The sequence below is a fragment of the Syngnathus floridae genome, chromosome 11 (assembly GCF_059516105.1).
Source record: "Syngnathus floridae isolate MCC-2025c chromosome 11, RoL_Sflo_1.0, whole genome shotgun sequence".
Classification (NCBI taxonomy): Eukaryota; Metazoa; Chordata; class Actinopteri; order Syngnathiformes; family Syngnathidae; genus Syngnathus; species Syngnathus floridae.
In genome coordinates, this window is record NC_142423.1 from 3,102,021 (window position 1) to 3,118,370 (window position 16,350).

Genomic DNA, 16,350 nt, shown 5'->3' on the forward strand with positions numbered 1-16,350 from the left:
GCAAAGCTAACTCTGCGCCAGCCGACCCCCGATAGCTCCTTCCACTCAGCTGACGAGTTTATGAAATTTTTTGCTCAAAAGATTGAGTCCATTAGGGACGAGATCAAGAATACCATGCCAATCGCTTCGCCGGTTACTAGCGCTGGGGATCATGCAATAACCATCTCAAATTTTGAAAGCGTGTCCCTTGAAATGCTTACAAAATTGGTTAGTACGGCTAAACAAACAACATGTTTACTCGACCCGCTTCCAGCCAAACTACTTAAAGAATTATTTCCAATTTTAGGACCGTCCGTCTTAAATATAACCAATCTGTCTGTTTCCTCTGGGATAGTGCCAATAGCCTTTAAAACCGCTATTATTAAACCACTACTTAAGCGAGCAAATCTTGACCCGGACTGTCTCAGTAATTATAGGCCAGTTTCAAACCTCCCATTCATAGCAAAACTTCTCGAAAAAGTAGTAGCGCAGCAGCTTATTGATTACATGGTCGCTAATAATCGATATGACTCCTTTCAGTCTGGTTTTAGAGCTAATCATTCTACAGAGACAGCACTTGCTAAAGTGACTAATGATCTCCTCATAGCTATGGATTCAAATACGTCGTCTGTATTGTTACTACTCGATCTTAGTGCTGCCTTTGACACTGTCAGCACTCAGCTGGTTCAATTCCTATCTATCAGGCAGGACGCACCGAGTGGTCCATGGTAATACGTCCTCTGAGCTTTATAATGTTACGTGTGGTGTTCCACAGGGATCGGTACTCGGACCGATTTTATTTAATATTTATATGATTCCGCTTGGGGACATAATACGTAAATATAATATTAGCTTTCAATGCTACGCGGATGACACCCAATTATATATGCCGTTATCGATGACAGATCCACGGGACTGTTGTAATCTCGAGGCGTGCCTTGCGGAGATCAAGCAATGGATGTCTCTCAACTTCCTTCGTCTTAACCCAGATAAAACTGAGATGTTGATAATTGGTCCTACTCGTTATCAACACTTATTTAAGGAAACCACTATAACTATAGATAACCGGACTATCACTCAGAGTGATACGGTAACTAATCTCGGGGTAATATTTGACCAAACGCTCTCCTTTCAAAAACACATTAAGAATATAACCAGGATTGCGTGTTTTCACCTTCGTAATATTGCTAAGATTCGTCCTATCCTCTCGACCGGGGATGCGGAAACCATTATACATGCGTTCGTTACGTCGCACCTGGACTACTGTAATGTATTATTCTCTGGTCTTCCTAAGTCCAGTATCAAAAGTCTACAGTTAGTGCAAAATGCCGCTGCGAGGATGCTCTCACGGTCAAGAAAATTTGATCACATTACCCCAATATTAGCCAAATTACATTGGCTCCCGGTCCATTTAAGATGTGACTTCAAGGTTCTTCTACTAACCTATAAATCACTGCATGGCTTAGCGCCTTCATATCTCGTCGACCTAGTCGTTCCTTATGTTCCGTCTCGTAACCTTCGTTCGCAAAACGCTAGTCTTTTAGTTATACCGAGGGCCAAGAAAATGTCTGCAGGGTCTAGAGCATTCTCTATTCGGGCTCCAGAGCTTTGGAATGGTCCATAGATGTCCATAGAGTTCAGCTGCTATTTCTTTTGACATATAACAGCCATAATCATTTTTAAAGACTCTTGAGGCACATGTGGGTGAGTCTTTTGGGAGCTCGTCTGTGTTCATTTCCTCAAAGCCTCTTGCAACTAATCTGGCTTTAGGTATGACCCCCGGTGGGGTTTCCTTGAGTGTGCACACCCACCTTGTGGAGATGCATTTCTGACCTTCATCTTTGACCTCTTCAAACACATTGTTCTGTTTCCAGTTGCTGAGTTCAGCATGTTTGGCAGAAATTAAGGCGTCATCATTCACTTTCAGTATGTCCTCTACATGGCAGTCTGTACATAAATCAGCATGCTCAGTTGGACCCAGCTGAGGATTGTCCACTTGTCCTAAGTCCACTGATCCAGTTGTGCCAGCAATTTCCTCAGGTTCTGTATACTGTAAGTTGTACCAGTTTTTGTATGTTCCAGTGGACTTTTCTGCCCGGCTGAGGATTTTTCCGGTTTGTGCTTGGCCACTTACACTGTCTGTATATGTGACTACCTGTCCAGTTTTCAGCTTTAGTCCTTCAATAATAGTATTTGAACGTGCTGATGTGTGAGGGGGCTCATTGTTATCCTCAGCATCTCCATCGTTTGAGGGTGCCTCTTCCTCACTTTCATCTACAGTGTTATTTTCAAAAAGTCCTGTTTCTGGTAAGGTGACATTTTTAGTTCTCATTAACGGCTCATCTCTTTCCCTCAACACACAGCCATCAACTCTTTGAAGTCTGGATTGATGCACACGGACATAAGTGCCCGCGTGGCGAAACAAATATCACCACACCATCTTGGCCGATGACCACACCTGGACCTTTCCACTGTCGAATCCACCCGTTTATAGTAAACTTTATCCCCCGTTTCATACAGGTCATCAGTGGGTCGCTGTTGTTTACGAAGGGCTCTTCGGATCTGCTCAGAGCATTCTGCTTCTGCGAATGCTTTCCTTGTGGCATGCAACGCTGAGATGTGCTGAGCTATCCAAGTAGACATGCTAGTCCCTTCCAGAGCTGGCGGCTTATCAGTGAGAACTGACGGCAGATTTGGGTTCTGCCCGAACACAAGTTGGTAAGGACTGTAGCCATGCACATTATGCATAGAGTTTTTTGCCATCAGGGCCCAGTCAAGGGCTGTCTTCCAATCACATCCGTTGTCTCTCTTTACTTTCAACAGGATTTCAGTGAGGGTTTGATTATGCCTTTCTAAGAGGCCATTGCTCTATGGGGTATATGCTGCAGTTGTTTTCACTTCCATGTTAAAGTTTTCAGCCAAGTCCCTCATTTCTTTATTATAAAATTCACCCCCATTGTCAGTGAACAGTCTGCGTGGAGGGCCATGAACACTTATCCAGCAGTGAATAAACTGCTTCACAATTGCTTTGGATTTCTTTGTGGTAATAATGCTCCCTGCAATGAATCTTGTGAAGTGGTCAATGGCATGCAAATACCACACTCCTGGCTCGAGCTCATGTAAGTCCATAGCTACAGTTTCATTGTAGGCTGAGGCCATGGGTAGACCTATTGCTGGCTTTTGCTTTGGTTTACTATACCTGATGCGTGTCTCACAGTTTTTTACAATTTCATGCAGGATTGTGATGCACTCCTCATCAGTATTACCTGAGCAGGTCAGTAGTTTTTTCAGTCTGTCAACTGAGGCATGTCCAAACTGTTTGTGCAATTTCAATAGCACCTTTTGTTTCTCTTGATTTGTCATATGTTCTGTCACAATAAGGATGTCATTTTCATTTAGGGTGTCACTTCCATCTGGGGTATTTTTGTCCCTCAAGTTCACACAATAATGTCCTGATGATGTTAATTCAAGTTTCACTGGTTGCTTGAACATTATGGCCTTGTCATTCTCAATGTCCAAAACAGTACCAGCTCTTTTCCGTGACGTCTTGCTTAAAATCAAAGGGATATCGGCTGGGACAACTTCTGTCTCAATTTGGCATTTAGTTTGTGCTATCACAGCTGGGATTTTTACTTTCTTTGTAGAATGGACAATTTGCCCATCACCAAACTTGAATGGTCTTGCACTTTTCACATCTTTCATTTTCAATAACTCATAATAATGATCAAGCCATTTTTCACCACACACTGTTCTGGTGCAAGCTGCATCAATTACAGCAGATCCTAGAGACTCCACCATGAAAATCTCTGCGTTAGTCAATGCATCTTTAGACAATAAGGTCATATTGCATTCATCAACCTCCGTTTGTCGTTCTTCTTCTGTTAGTTTAGCATGTTCATTTTTGTGGGGGCAGTCTTTTGCCCAGTGATATAAACTTTGGCAGACTGCACATCTCGTTCTTCTACCATATCTGTCAAATGTATTGGTACCTTGAACAGCTGCTTGTTGTCTCGGATTTGACCTACTTTCTCTCCTGCCGGCAAACCTTGTGTAGTAGGCATCGTCAGTTCCATCTCCGCTCACCTGCAGAGCACCGACTCCGCCTTGTGGTGTATTGTCGCTAAATATCCTCTTCAAGGCAGCCTTCATGTTGTCAAACGTGAGGCTTGGACAAGGTAAGTGCCAACTGTTTGTCTTTAAAGTCCCAATGATCATCGTCACACACACATCTGGGTGTGGTGAAATTTGTCCTCTGCATTTAACCCATCCCCATGTGATTTTAATCCATCCCCTGGGGGAGAGGGGAGCAGTGAGCAGCAGCGGTGCCGCGCTCGGGAATCATTTGGTGATCTAACCCCCCATTTCCAACCCTTAATGCTGAGTGCCAAGCAGGGAGGCAATGGGTCCCATTTTTATGGTCTTTGGTATGACCCGGCCGGGGTTTGAACCCACAACCTTCCAGTCTCAGGGCGGACACTCTACTACTAGGCCACTGAGCTTTAATATAAAGTCCCGCAGTGTCTGGCAGCTTGAAAGCTAACACCGCATCGGGTAACTCCATTTTGAACTGACTTATTCTGTTGTACCTCCGTTCAAACTCGACCATTGAAATGGCCGTGTCTTTCGTTATCCGGTCGAACTCCGTATATGCCTCGCATTGGCGGTCCTTTTCCTCCTTCAAAAACACAGAGTCCAGTTTTCCCAAAAGTGTAGTCATTCCATCATCTGCATTCAAATCCCCTGCGGATATTTACAGCGCGCTGTCTCTCGCTCTTCCCGTTAGCGACAAGGCAACCGCCAAAGCCTGCTTCTTTTTATCCAAGTCCGTAACAAGTCTCTATATTTCGACTTCATTTTTCCAACTTTCGTAAGACTTCCTCTCATCAAACGCTGGCGGAACTTTGTAATTACCAGCGGCCATCCTCTGCTACCATGTTAAGTTGACAATACGACAATAACAACAACTGTGCGTCTCGCTAGACTTTACTTGTACATCTGCACAACGTGACAACTTTACCACCACCAACACACAACACGTCTGCACATGCTCAGTAGGAAAAGCATATAACAAATGCATATAACAAACACGCAGTAGGAAAAGCATAACACAGAGTTCACCTCGGTCAGAACACGAGTGCATGGAGAAGGCAGACAAACGGGCTGCCACAAGGCTCAGTTCTAGCTCCAACGTAGTTCAATCTCTACCCAAATGACCTACCCACCACCAAATCCAGGAAATTCATCTATGCAGATGACATCTGTCTGGCATTTCAAGCACCAGACTTCGATTAACTGGAACGGGTGCTCACAGAAGATCTTGCCAAACTGGACCAGTTCTGCAAAACCTGGCGCCTAAAGCCAAGCCCAGCAAAAACTGTATCCAACGTATTCCATCTCCATAATGCAAAAGCCGCCAGAGAACTAAACATCTACCTGGGTGGACTCAAGCTGAAGCACGCCTCGAACCCAACCGACCTTGGAGTGACCCTTGACCGGACCCTATCTTTCAAGGAACACCTAAAAGGGACGGCAGCCAAAGTTAAATCAAGGAACAACCTGCTCTGCAAACTCGCTGGTGTAAAATGGGGGGCAGCAGCGTCCACACTGCGCACCTCAGCACTGGCCCTTGCATACTCTGCAGCTAAATATTGTTCCCCTGTCTGGTCAAGGTCCCCCCACACTCACTGTGTGGACACCCAGCTCAACACAACCATGAGGACCATAACCGGGACTGTCCGCTCAACACCACTCCTCTGGCTTCCTGTCCTATCAAACATCCCCCCAAACACATATCCGGCGAGAAGCAGCCACTCATAAGATGCTTCAAAAGATCAAAGACTCCCCATCTACCGATCTATACAGACATCTACAACCCACCTACTGCTCGACTCCCGTCCAGACAACCAATTTGGAAGAACATCCCACCAACCGACTTCACCATCCAGCTGGCTTGGAAAATGGAATGGGAGTCCAAGGAGGTCCCAAACAAACACGTGCTGCCAGACCCCAACCAACAGGTCCCTGGCACCAAACTCCCAAGACGACAGTGGTCCACACTCAATCGTTTCAGGACTGGACATGGCCCCTGCTTGGCCAGCCTTCACAAATGGGGCAGCAGCCCCACCCCACTGTGTGCTTGTGGAGAGGAGCAAACCATGTAACACATCATAGAAGTTTGTCCTCTCCACAGACTTAAAGAGGGTTAGTCACCCTCCATACAGCAGACCAGGAGGCAACTGCTTGGCTTAGGGACTTTGCATTCGCTAAATAAATAAGATACACAAAAAATGTACCGTAATTTCCGGACTATAAGTCGCGGTTTTTTTCATAGTTTGGGTGGGGGGGCGACTTATACTCAGGAGCGACTTATATATGTTTTTTTTTTCACAAATTTTTACTTGATCATTAAGACATCACTTACAAGTATAGTTGACCACTTCCCATGTTATTTTTAGTATAGTTCATCACTTCACATGCTTTTATATCTTTATCTTGAACATATTCAAAACATAAAAAATAGAGAAAACATCAAATAAATCAATTAACACTTTAAAGCACCATATCCAAGTCCACTGTCTGCTGTATGTACACTTGCTCCATTTTTGCTCCTATTATATTTATTATTATTATTTATTATTATTTGTGTATTTATCATTTATTCAACACTCTTATTTATTAATTGTTTGTGCCTTCTTGGGGTTTTTTTTGTGTTGCTTGTATGCATATGTGTACTATCTCACCAAGGGATAGTGGAAACGTAATTTCAATCTCTTTGCGTGTCTTAGTATATATAAAAAAAAAAAAATCAACGATAAAGCAGACTTTGACTTTGATAAAACAACCAAAAATATATATATTTTCAGACGAAACTGGATGAGGGCGCTCTAAATTTCACCGTTGGCCGTGACTCATCAACTGGGTGGGTTTAAGAAAAATGGCACCAAAAAGAAACTCATATTTTGCAGGTTACAAACTTCAAGTTGTAAAATATGCAGCTGAAAACAGTAATCGAGCAGCAGAAAGAAAGTTTGGAGAACCGTGATGTACCAATGGATTACTATTTCAAGTGACGTCAGTCGCGCGGCGCGGCGCGGCCCGGCGGTTGTTTACTTACAAACGTGCCCACACAAGGACTACCGGCATCATTAGCGGTGATCATTTCTAATTGACACGGAGGACAAAGAGTTTGAAGGAATTAAGGATTTGGAGTGACATAGAAGGTTTGAAAAACTATTATGGCTTTTACGCACGCCCGGTCCTACTCTACTGAGTCGGGGGCCGGCGCTTGGCCGAGTGGTTGTCCGCGAACGGTGCGCGGGGCTCGGACATGGCCATTACGCACGCCCGGTCTGTCTGGAAGTCCACGCCGCCACACGCTTGGAAGTTTGTTTTGTTTAATAAAGAGCCGTTTACCAAACCCACGTCTATCCTTGTACTTTGTTAACGCTACAATATAGTTATATAGTAGATCTGTGGAATAAAGACGAGGCTGACATCAGAGCGCACGCGCGGCGATGTTGACAAAGGACGAGGAATTTGATCGTTGGATTTAATGGAATTAAAGTGCACGGATGGTTTGATAATATTATTGGCTTGTATTATAGTTATTTGAAATATAGTTTATCTATCATTATATGAGCCTGTGGAATATTTTGAAGTGCAAGCACCCTCAGCCGTGCGCACCCATTGTTGACAAAGAACGATCGATGGATTTAATGAATTGAAGTGACACCGATGGTTTTATAAACATGTTATTCGTGTAATAGTTGTCCTTAATCACTCTATATGTTACATCAGGCCCGTTCTCAGCTCTTTGTTTGTGTTTGTCACGTTAGCATACCTATCGTTTAGCCTGTTGTTGCTCGTTCATGACTGTTTTTGGTGTGGGATTTTGCCGAATAAATTGCCCCCAAAATGCGACTTATACTCCGGAGCGACTTATATGTTTTTTTTCACTTTTTGGGGCATTTTATGGCTGGTGCGACTTATACTCCGGAGCGACTTATAGTCCGGAAAATACGGTGTGTATGTTAAAAATGAGAGGGTAACACTACTTTGTGGCTTTTCACCTATCGTGGGTGGTCTTGGAACCAATTATCCGTGATAAAGAAGGGATTACTGTATTGCGAACCAACAACTTGAACCAACAAGCGAGCCGTCCTGGATACACTTCCTAAACTGTTGGTTAGTGTCTCAGAGTGAGCACTGAACTCTCAGTCCATGTATAGGAGTGGCCACCAAGGGCTGTAACAAATGAGCAAAGTGTCTTGGCGCGCGCTCACCGTCTCTGTATGAGATAGTCCTCGAGGATGTCGAGGCAGCGGACCATCTGCGAGAAGACCAGGACCTTGTGTCCACCACTCAGCAGTTTGGGCAGCAGCTTGTCAATGAGCACTAGCTTGCCAGCCGCCTGTATCATGGCCTGCAGCTGCAAGTCGCAGGCGTCGACCATGTGACTCTTGCGGAAGCTCTCCAGGATCTTCTCCTCGGCCCCTGCCCAGACAACAGTCCGTCACGCTAGAAGCCAAGTTGCTAGCAACTCCCAACACAAATTTTTCGAGCGACCAATAACTTGAACCCGTTGGAAATGTATCACACACCTAGCAGTGACTTAACTATCAGACTGAGCAATAACTCAAATTAAAATCAATCAACAACTTGAAACTGAAAGTACAGGAAATGTATTAAATTCACCAGCCGCTAAAAGATAAACGGAGGAAAATCATGTCCCGTCTCGTCACATCACGTCAAGTCAAGTCAAGTCAAATCAAGTCACGTCACTTCAAGACTTTAGGAGGTGCGCCGGCCCGCACCGGTGATCAGGTAAGGATGGTTGCAGCACTTGCGCAGCTCCATCATGGTGTTGATGAGGTTGGGCATGTTGTGCTGGTTGGCTCCTTTGGACAGGAAGGAGAAGTTCTTCTCCAGAATCGCCCGGTAGTATTTCTTCTGCATGTTGGTCAGCTCCACCTGCAGGAGGATGCCGGCAAGCTCAGAGTGGGAGGGGAGGGGGGACTGAGACAAGAAACTCCTACCTCAATGATGGTCTCCTCTTTGGGGGCCAGGTTCTTCTCCACGTCGTCCTTCAACCTCCTCAGCATCATGGGCTTCAAGATAGCCTGAAGCTTCTTCACCTGGGAGTGCAAGAAAGCAAGATTAAGATCTGACGACCACATAGTTGGGAATCAGATTTAAAAAAAAAAAAAAAAATCCACATTGTCAAGAGCAACGCAAACAACCAGTCGTGGCATTCACTGCCTTTAGACGCCCAAGATCCTTTTCAACTGGGTGGGCGGTCAAAGAGTTAAAGGGCCTTACCTGCTCCTCGGTTTTCAGGTCCCCAAACTCGTCGAGGAAGGCGCTCTCCGAGGGGAACTGCAGCGGCTCCAGGAAGTTGAGCAAGCTGAACAACTCCTCCACCGAGTTCTGCAGCGGCGTTCCCGTCAGCAGAACCTTGTGCTCCTGCTCCGAGCAGCCAAAACAGAAGTCGCAAGTCAGTCTCAGGTCTCAGTCTCTGCCCTTACGCTTTTCCACAAGTGCCCCCGAAACAACCAAGATCGTCAACCTTTTAGAACTATTACAGACAAAGCCGTGACTGAGACGCAGACCAACCAATGACTTAAGCATGTGATGACTTTGTTTGTGAGAGGGGCCGAGAAGTTTGGACTGACCAAGTTCATGAGTTTGAGTCCTTCCAGCAGCTTGCAGTTCCTGTTCTTGAGGCGGTGCGCCTCATCGATGACCACGCAGCGCCACTGCAGCTTCTTCAGCTCGGGGCAGTCGGCCATCACCATCTCGAAGGTGGTGATCAGCGCATGGAATTTGAGCACGCTCGGCGCCGCAGTGCCCTGGCGGAAGCCGCATGTTAGCTTGGCGCTCATGCCAGGGAGCATCTCGGTATTTGTGCTTGACGCATTTACACAACGGACCCAACGCAAATGCTTCCGCCACATGCGGACAAACAAAATAATGGTGCTACGTTCTTTATCTTCTGCGTGGAACGATGAAGAGTGTCACGCCAATGCTGGGCACATTATTGAGTGATGCAGTGTGGCAGAAACGGTTGAATTCTATTCAGCTATAGTTTTCTTTTTTACCACATGGTTTCAGGCTACAGAGTCACAGTGATGATTTTCCTGATAAAAATGCATGTTAAAACATTTTTGTAATCAACCTGAATTATAATTAAGTAAAATTGTCAAAGATTTTCATTTTAAAACATCATCAAATTCTAATAATGATAGACTGCTGTGAGTTGTGTTGCGACTTACTTTTCCACTGCTTGCCAAGAAAAGATTACCGAGTGGAACTTTGGTCGCTGCAAATACTGCAAATACCAAACTGGGGAGGGTGTATATGTCGTTGGAGTGTGATGCACGTTTGCGTCTGTTGTGTTTGCCAAAGAAGAGCGAGACCTGCGCTTTGTGATGGAACATCTCGTACTGCAGAATCATCTGGCGGCTGATCTGCGAGCCGTGGTACACGATGACGTTCATGCGCGTCCAGGTGCGGAACTCGCGCTCCCAGTTGGTGATGGTGGAGAGGGGCGCGATGATCAGGAAAGGCCCCCGGATGCCCATGCTGAACATCTCGTACAAGAAGGTGATGGACTGGATGGTCTTGCCCAGGCCCATTTCATCCGCCAGGATGCAGTTCTTCCTGCCGCGGACCGGCGGGAGGAGGAAGGCGCGTTCAACTTCTACTGTGAGAAGGCGTGTGTATGAATGGATTCTGTCTGCATGTGTCTATGTGTCTCTCCCTATATGTGCGTGTATCTGTCTGCAGGTACGTGTGTGCAAGTGCATCTGTGTGTAACTGTCTCTGGCTCTATTCACACCACAGGTCTTAATCAAAACAGTCCCAAGCGGAGCGCATGATGTCGTCCTGGTGAGATATACACCAACTGGCTGCCACCCGGCCGTTCAGACCGCGTTGCAAAATATCCGAAATGTATACAATCTAGAAGCACGAATGAAAGTGGCCGGAATTGGGGGAAAAAAAAAATTTAGAATTGTGCCGCAGAATGAACGTAGCCTTTGTGTTTGCATATGCATGCGCGTTCACCTGTTGTACCAGTTGAAGAGCAACCAGTTCATGCCCTCCAGCTGATACTCTCTCAGCTGGTTCCCATTGCGGTAATCTCGTGAACGCTCCAACTTCTGCCATTTGTCCGGGGGAGGACGCTCCTGAGCACACAGACAAAACACACGCTTGTACGTTGACATTAAAATACTACACGGTGTTCACCATACATTTGCCATTCATGACTTGTGAATGTACAGTGGTACTGCTACTTACGAATGCTTACACTTATTAACTTTTTAAACTACGAACTGGAGCCTTGCAATTTTTTTTGCATCTACTGATGAACCAGTTTTTGATTTCCGAACCGACGCACCCCTCCACCCGCCTTGTCTCTGACATTCCCTGTTCGTCTCGGCGCGTTAGTAGTGTAAGAAATAAGTAGTGTAGTCGAGTATGTCTTCAAAGACGATCGACATGATACACAAAATCATAAAGGAGCATAGCAAAGGCATGCGTATCATCGGGTTTGCGATGGAATATAGCCGGTGTTGTGCCAAAATAGGTATCCCCTGCTGCTGGATCATTCACGGCAGCATCCCTTTATCTGTGTCTTCTTAGGGGTATTTTCACTAAGTGTAGCAAATGTGAAAAGGTGGCCCCCTCTACAAGCAGTTACAGGGGTACTCATTCTAACAGTAGCCCTATTAGAAAAAAATCAGCCCGTGAGAATAAGTGCACCCCCCCCTCATCTTCAAATTGATTCCAGGCCATCAACCGTTTCAGGCAACGGTGATTCCTGACTGCCTAATGGCTTTTTTCACATGGCTCAGTCGTAGAGTGATAGTCTCGCAACTTAGAAGAGGTGGGTTTAATTCTTAATTGCACCAAAACGTAATGATGAGTATGTGAGCCCATTGCAAGGAGTGTGTGGAAGCTCACAATAATTTATTAGCCTGACTTTTTCTGTGTCTTCTTGGGCAAATTTTTAGCAATGGTAGAAAATTAGAACTTCCCTAAGCAAAGTTGGGAGGTCAAAAACAAAGCAACATTTATATTTTGTTCTAAAAGTTTAAAAAAGCACAAATAAAATAATTTGCAAATAAATTCTTTAAAAGTCAGACAATGTGATTTTCTGGATTTTTTTTTTAATTTTGTCTCTCATAGTTGAAGTGTACCTATGATGAAAATTACAGCCATCTCTCATATTTCAGTATTTAGTCAGCGACAATTGGTGGCTGACTAAATACTTTTTTTGCCCCACTGTATGTAGCAGAAGGTTCCAGAAGGTTGTCTATGGGCTCCTCACCAGATGTCGCAAGTCTGGCGGCAGCTTTTGAATCTCCTCAAACTCTTTGATTTTCTCAGGGTCCAAGTCCTCCTGGAGCTCCCAGGTGGCCTCTTCATAGGACAGGCTGCACCACTTGACCAGGTAGTGCGTCACCTCCTGAACACGCAAAGTGCGGCATATGAGCGCGCGCATGTGAGCGTGCGTAAGCGCATCAACCAACCTCTCCAGTCTCCGTGTCCGTGGTAACGGCCACCTCCAGCACCCTGTCCACCTCCACGTAGTCGGGATTAAACAAATCCTCGTCAGGCTGGAAAAGGAAAAAAATAACATGGGGAAATGGCCCAAATGACAGTAAAACGGCGGCAAAATGGCAGACCCTGGGAAGAGGGACTGTTCATATTTTCAAATCCACATAGGATTTACTTAAGGAGTGATTACTTTTTAATCTTCCGCAAAGATATGCATAGGGCTCTGGACTGTGAAGTGGGAATTATGGACCTTTCGGACCATAGCCCTCTCTTTTTGGAAGTGCAACTTGAACAAAGTTGGAGAAATACTTTGTGGAGACCAAATTGAGTCATATGAAAGAGCAACTTAAAAAGGACATTTCAGAGTTTCTGGAATTGAATGATCATCACGAGGTTTTACCCCCAATTCTTTGGGACACGTAAAGCGGTACTGAGAGGCAAGATCATAGGATATTGTTCCTATTGAAAGAAACAAAAACAAAAAGAATTGGATCAACTATTGGCAGAATTGAAAATGTAAGGCTGGATTTTATTTGTTGTTGATGATGTGAAGGGGTACCCCACGATTCTTATTCTAGGGAGTTTTGGATTATTACACAGAGTTGTTATTGTTCATTGGTGGTAAAAGAAAATATTCATTGCTGCATGTTTGAAGTACCGTATTCTCTGCACCTTGTGCAGACTCAGTTGCAGGTCTATTTAGTATTTAATCCTCACATAGGGTGCACCGCATTATAGGACGCATGCATACCATGACTTACAGTAAAAAGAAAAAGTCACGGGAGCAAGACAGTGAGTTCAGTTGTAGTTTATTCTACTGTTTAACCACATACTCTACTGTACTCACATTGTTAATCAATATTGATACGCAAATCCGTCAAAGTCCTCATCTTCTGTATCCAAATTAAACAGTTGGGCAAGTTCGCCGTTAAACATGCCAAGCTCCCTCTCGTCATTGTCTCGTCGTCACGTTGCTCTTCTGCAATGATCCTGGCTTTCCAGGAAGCTCTAATTGTGCTTCGTAAGCATATCTCTTTGTCTATACCATTTTAGAGGGTCCTAGTGCTGTTTACTTTGCACAAACGATAGTATTTATTTATCAATGGCGACGGAGGTACGTACTCTCTGTGTGACGTACAGTCCTCTGATTGGTTTACTGCCCCGGTCGCCGTAAAACATAATGTCCTCTGATTGGTTCATCACGTCTACATATTATGCCTGTATATTACGCCTCTGTGTGGTGGAAGCCACACAAAACAACTTTACAGATTTGCAGATTTGTAATACCGTATTGGCCCGAATATAAGACGGTGTTTTTTGCATTGAAATAAGACTGAAAAAGTGGGGGTCATCTTACATTCGGGGTCTAGACATTATACCCATTCAGAATAATAGATGGCGCCAGATATCTTTAAAGTAAATGCTGAATTTAACTCCCCAGGCCAAAGTGAACCCCTGTCACAAAGAAGAAAAAGAAAAATAGCTGTTAGAAAGGTTCCTATGTTGATGTTAAAATGTTGGAAAGTTATATCACCGCGCCTTACGTCTCGCGTGAGTTACCTCAGCTTATCGCGATTGTTGGAGCTTGTGCGCAGCGGTAAGTTAAAGGTTGCTGCTATCGACTGAGTATGTTGCTGTGATCGTGTGCGTCTTTGACACAAAGTGAGTATATACATTTCATTGTTACTACTGTCTACTCGAACAAACTCTACTCGTCCTGGTTCTAGAACAAATCGGAATTCGAGATTTTTTTGCTTCGGTTGTCGAAAAAAATTCGGAGGTCGAACCTCGCGAGATGAGCTGAAGGGACCCGAGAAAACCCGACCGCGCGGCCCGGATGCCGACTGACTCCGTTCGTTATGGTATTTTCGTTACTTTGAGGATTGTATTAACCCCTAATCATGCCTCCAAAGAAAGCAAGTGGGAGCAGTAAAGCCATCCTAAAACACAAAGACGCTCTTAAAGCAATGCGACAGTGAGCGCCCGGCGCGCTGCGGTTGCGCGATCGGACCAAATTAATCTCCCTGCGCACTGAGGTCCACTTAAATTTTGGAAAATACATCAGGACTTTGAAAATATTTTCTAAATTTCAGTGACGACTCTGTCACAATAATGCGACCAGCGCGGCGGTGCAGTTGCGCGGTCAGCAGCGCACTACGGTTGCCCGTTCGGCAGTGCGCTGCAGTTGCACGATCAGACAAAAATGCGCAAATGAAAAAATGCTTGTCTTGGAACGGATCCAAAATTTTTCCATAGTTTATAATGGGAAAAATAGATTCGGACCAATTCACTTCTCGAACTGCCTTCTGGAACGGATTGTGGTCGAAAACCGAGGTTTGACTGTAGCTGTTAAAATGTTGGAAAATTATGTCACCGCGCCTTAAGTCTTGCGTGAGTTACCTCAGCTTATCGGGATTGTTGGAGCTTGTGCGCAGCGGTAAGTTAAAGGTTACTGCTATCGACTGAGTATGTTGCTGTGATCGTGTGCCTCTTTGACACAAAGTGAGTATATACATCCATTTCTATACCGCTTGTCCCCACGGGGGTCGCGGGCGTGCTGGAGCCTATCCCAGCAGTCTTCAGGCAGTAGGCAGGGGACACCCTGAATCGGTTGCCAGCCGATCGCAGGGCATACAGAGACGAACAGCCATCCGCACTCGCACTCATACCTAGGGGCAATTTGGAGTGCTCAATTGGCCTACCAAAGCATGCTTTTGGGATGTGGGAGGAAACCAGAGTGCCGGGAGAAAATCCATGCAGGCACGGTGAGAACACGCAAACTCCACACAGGTAGGGTCGGAGGTGGAATTGAACCGGCACCCTCCTCACTGTGAGGCGGACGTGCTAACCGGTGCGCTACCGAGCAGCTGAGTATATACATTTCATTGTTACTACTGTCTACTGTTGTGCCGTTTGTCTGATCGCGGTTTGTTTCGTGTGTGTGCCGTTTGATTGATAGCTTCAGCGCGCTCCTTTAAGTTTGCCTCGCATCGTACGAGTAGCCGTTATGCAGCGGCACGGTCGCCAGCAAATGTATTTTGTTGTCTCGAAGGCTTATGTTTGGTGTGTTGCAGAGTATTTTATTCATGGTTATTTAGTATAGCGGAACCGTTACGCGCAGTTGGTTATGTATTGTGTGCCGTCTACTAGTGGTGTGTGACGTCAGAAGTTGAGCGTTGACTTACGTGCTTTATTTCTGTCTGTTGCAGAACCACACACCACACACACACAACCTTCCCACGCTTCATACAATAATCACACAGACAAGAATCACATTCACACACCCAAAGACTCAGCCATGTACACGACACACACCTGCTTTCACATCCTTACGACCAAACGTGTGCCTATACCCTTTTGCCAGTTTGCCATTTATACCCCTATGAGCCACAGTGCTTGTTACTTTTTTGCCAATAATTTGTGTTATTCTATGTTATTCTGTTATTATTATTATGTTTTTCTACACCATTCACTTTATTATTTATTTATTATTATTAGATTAGATTCAAATTTATTGTCAATGTACAGCACAAGCACAGTACAGCGAAAAGAACTTTGACATCCAACCAGAAGTGCAAAAAGCAGTAAAGTGCAGAGGTAAAAGAATACTGAGCAGTGGGTACAGTGCAATCAGGTAAATATGAGGTGAGTTACGCTATGCGGGATAATATACAAGAGGGACAAGTGCAGATATGACTGGCTAGGTATTTACAATAAGGTGCAGTAGAACAAATATTTGCAGGCGGTACTAGAATGCTAATTATAAATATAGGGTTATAAATATATATAGTGTCAGTATAACCAGATATG

The 16,350-nt window shown here is 44.9% G+C and overlaps 1 protein-coding gene across 10 annotated transcripts in view; it reads right to left on the bottom strand.

Moving 5' to 3' along the window:
* Positions 1 to 16,350, bottom strand: part of chd6 (chromodomain helicase DNA binding protein 6) — a 95,107-nt gene that overhangs the window by 53,810 nt on the left and 24,947 nt on the right. For all 10 annotated transcript variants that reach the window (XM_088390201.1, XM_088390200.1, XM_088390192.1 and 7 more), the window contains 9 exons: positions 12,513 to 12,599; positions 12,311 to 12,448; positions 11,044 to 11,165; positions 10,395 to 10,638; positions 9,651 to 9,827; positions 9,298 to 9,441; positions 9,015 to 9,113; positions 8,793 to 8,949; positions 8,262 to 8,472 (listed from right to left, as the gene is read on the bottom strand). In XM_088390201.1, coding sequence (XP_088246327.1) covers positions 8,262 to 8,472; positions 8,793 to 8,949; positions 9,015 to 9,113; positions 9,298 to 9,441; positions 9,651 to 9,827; positions 10,395 to 10,638; positions 11,044 to 11,165; positions 12,311 to 12,448; positions 12,513 to 12,599 — 1,379 coding nt within the window. The remainder of the gene's footprint in view (positions 1 to 8,261; positions 8,473 to 8,792; positions 8,950 to 9,014; positions 9,114 to 9,297; positions 9,442 to 9,650; positions 9,828 to 10,394; positions 10,639 to 11,043; positions 11,166 to 12,310; positions 12,449 to 12,512; positions 12,600 to 16,350) is intronic.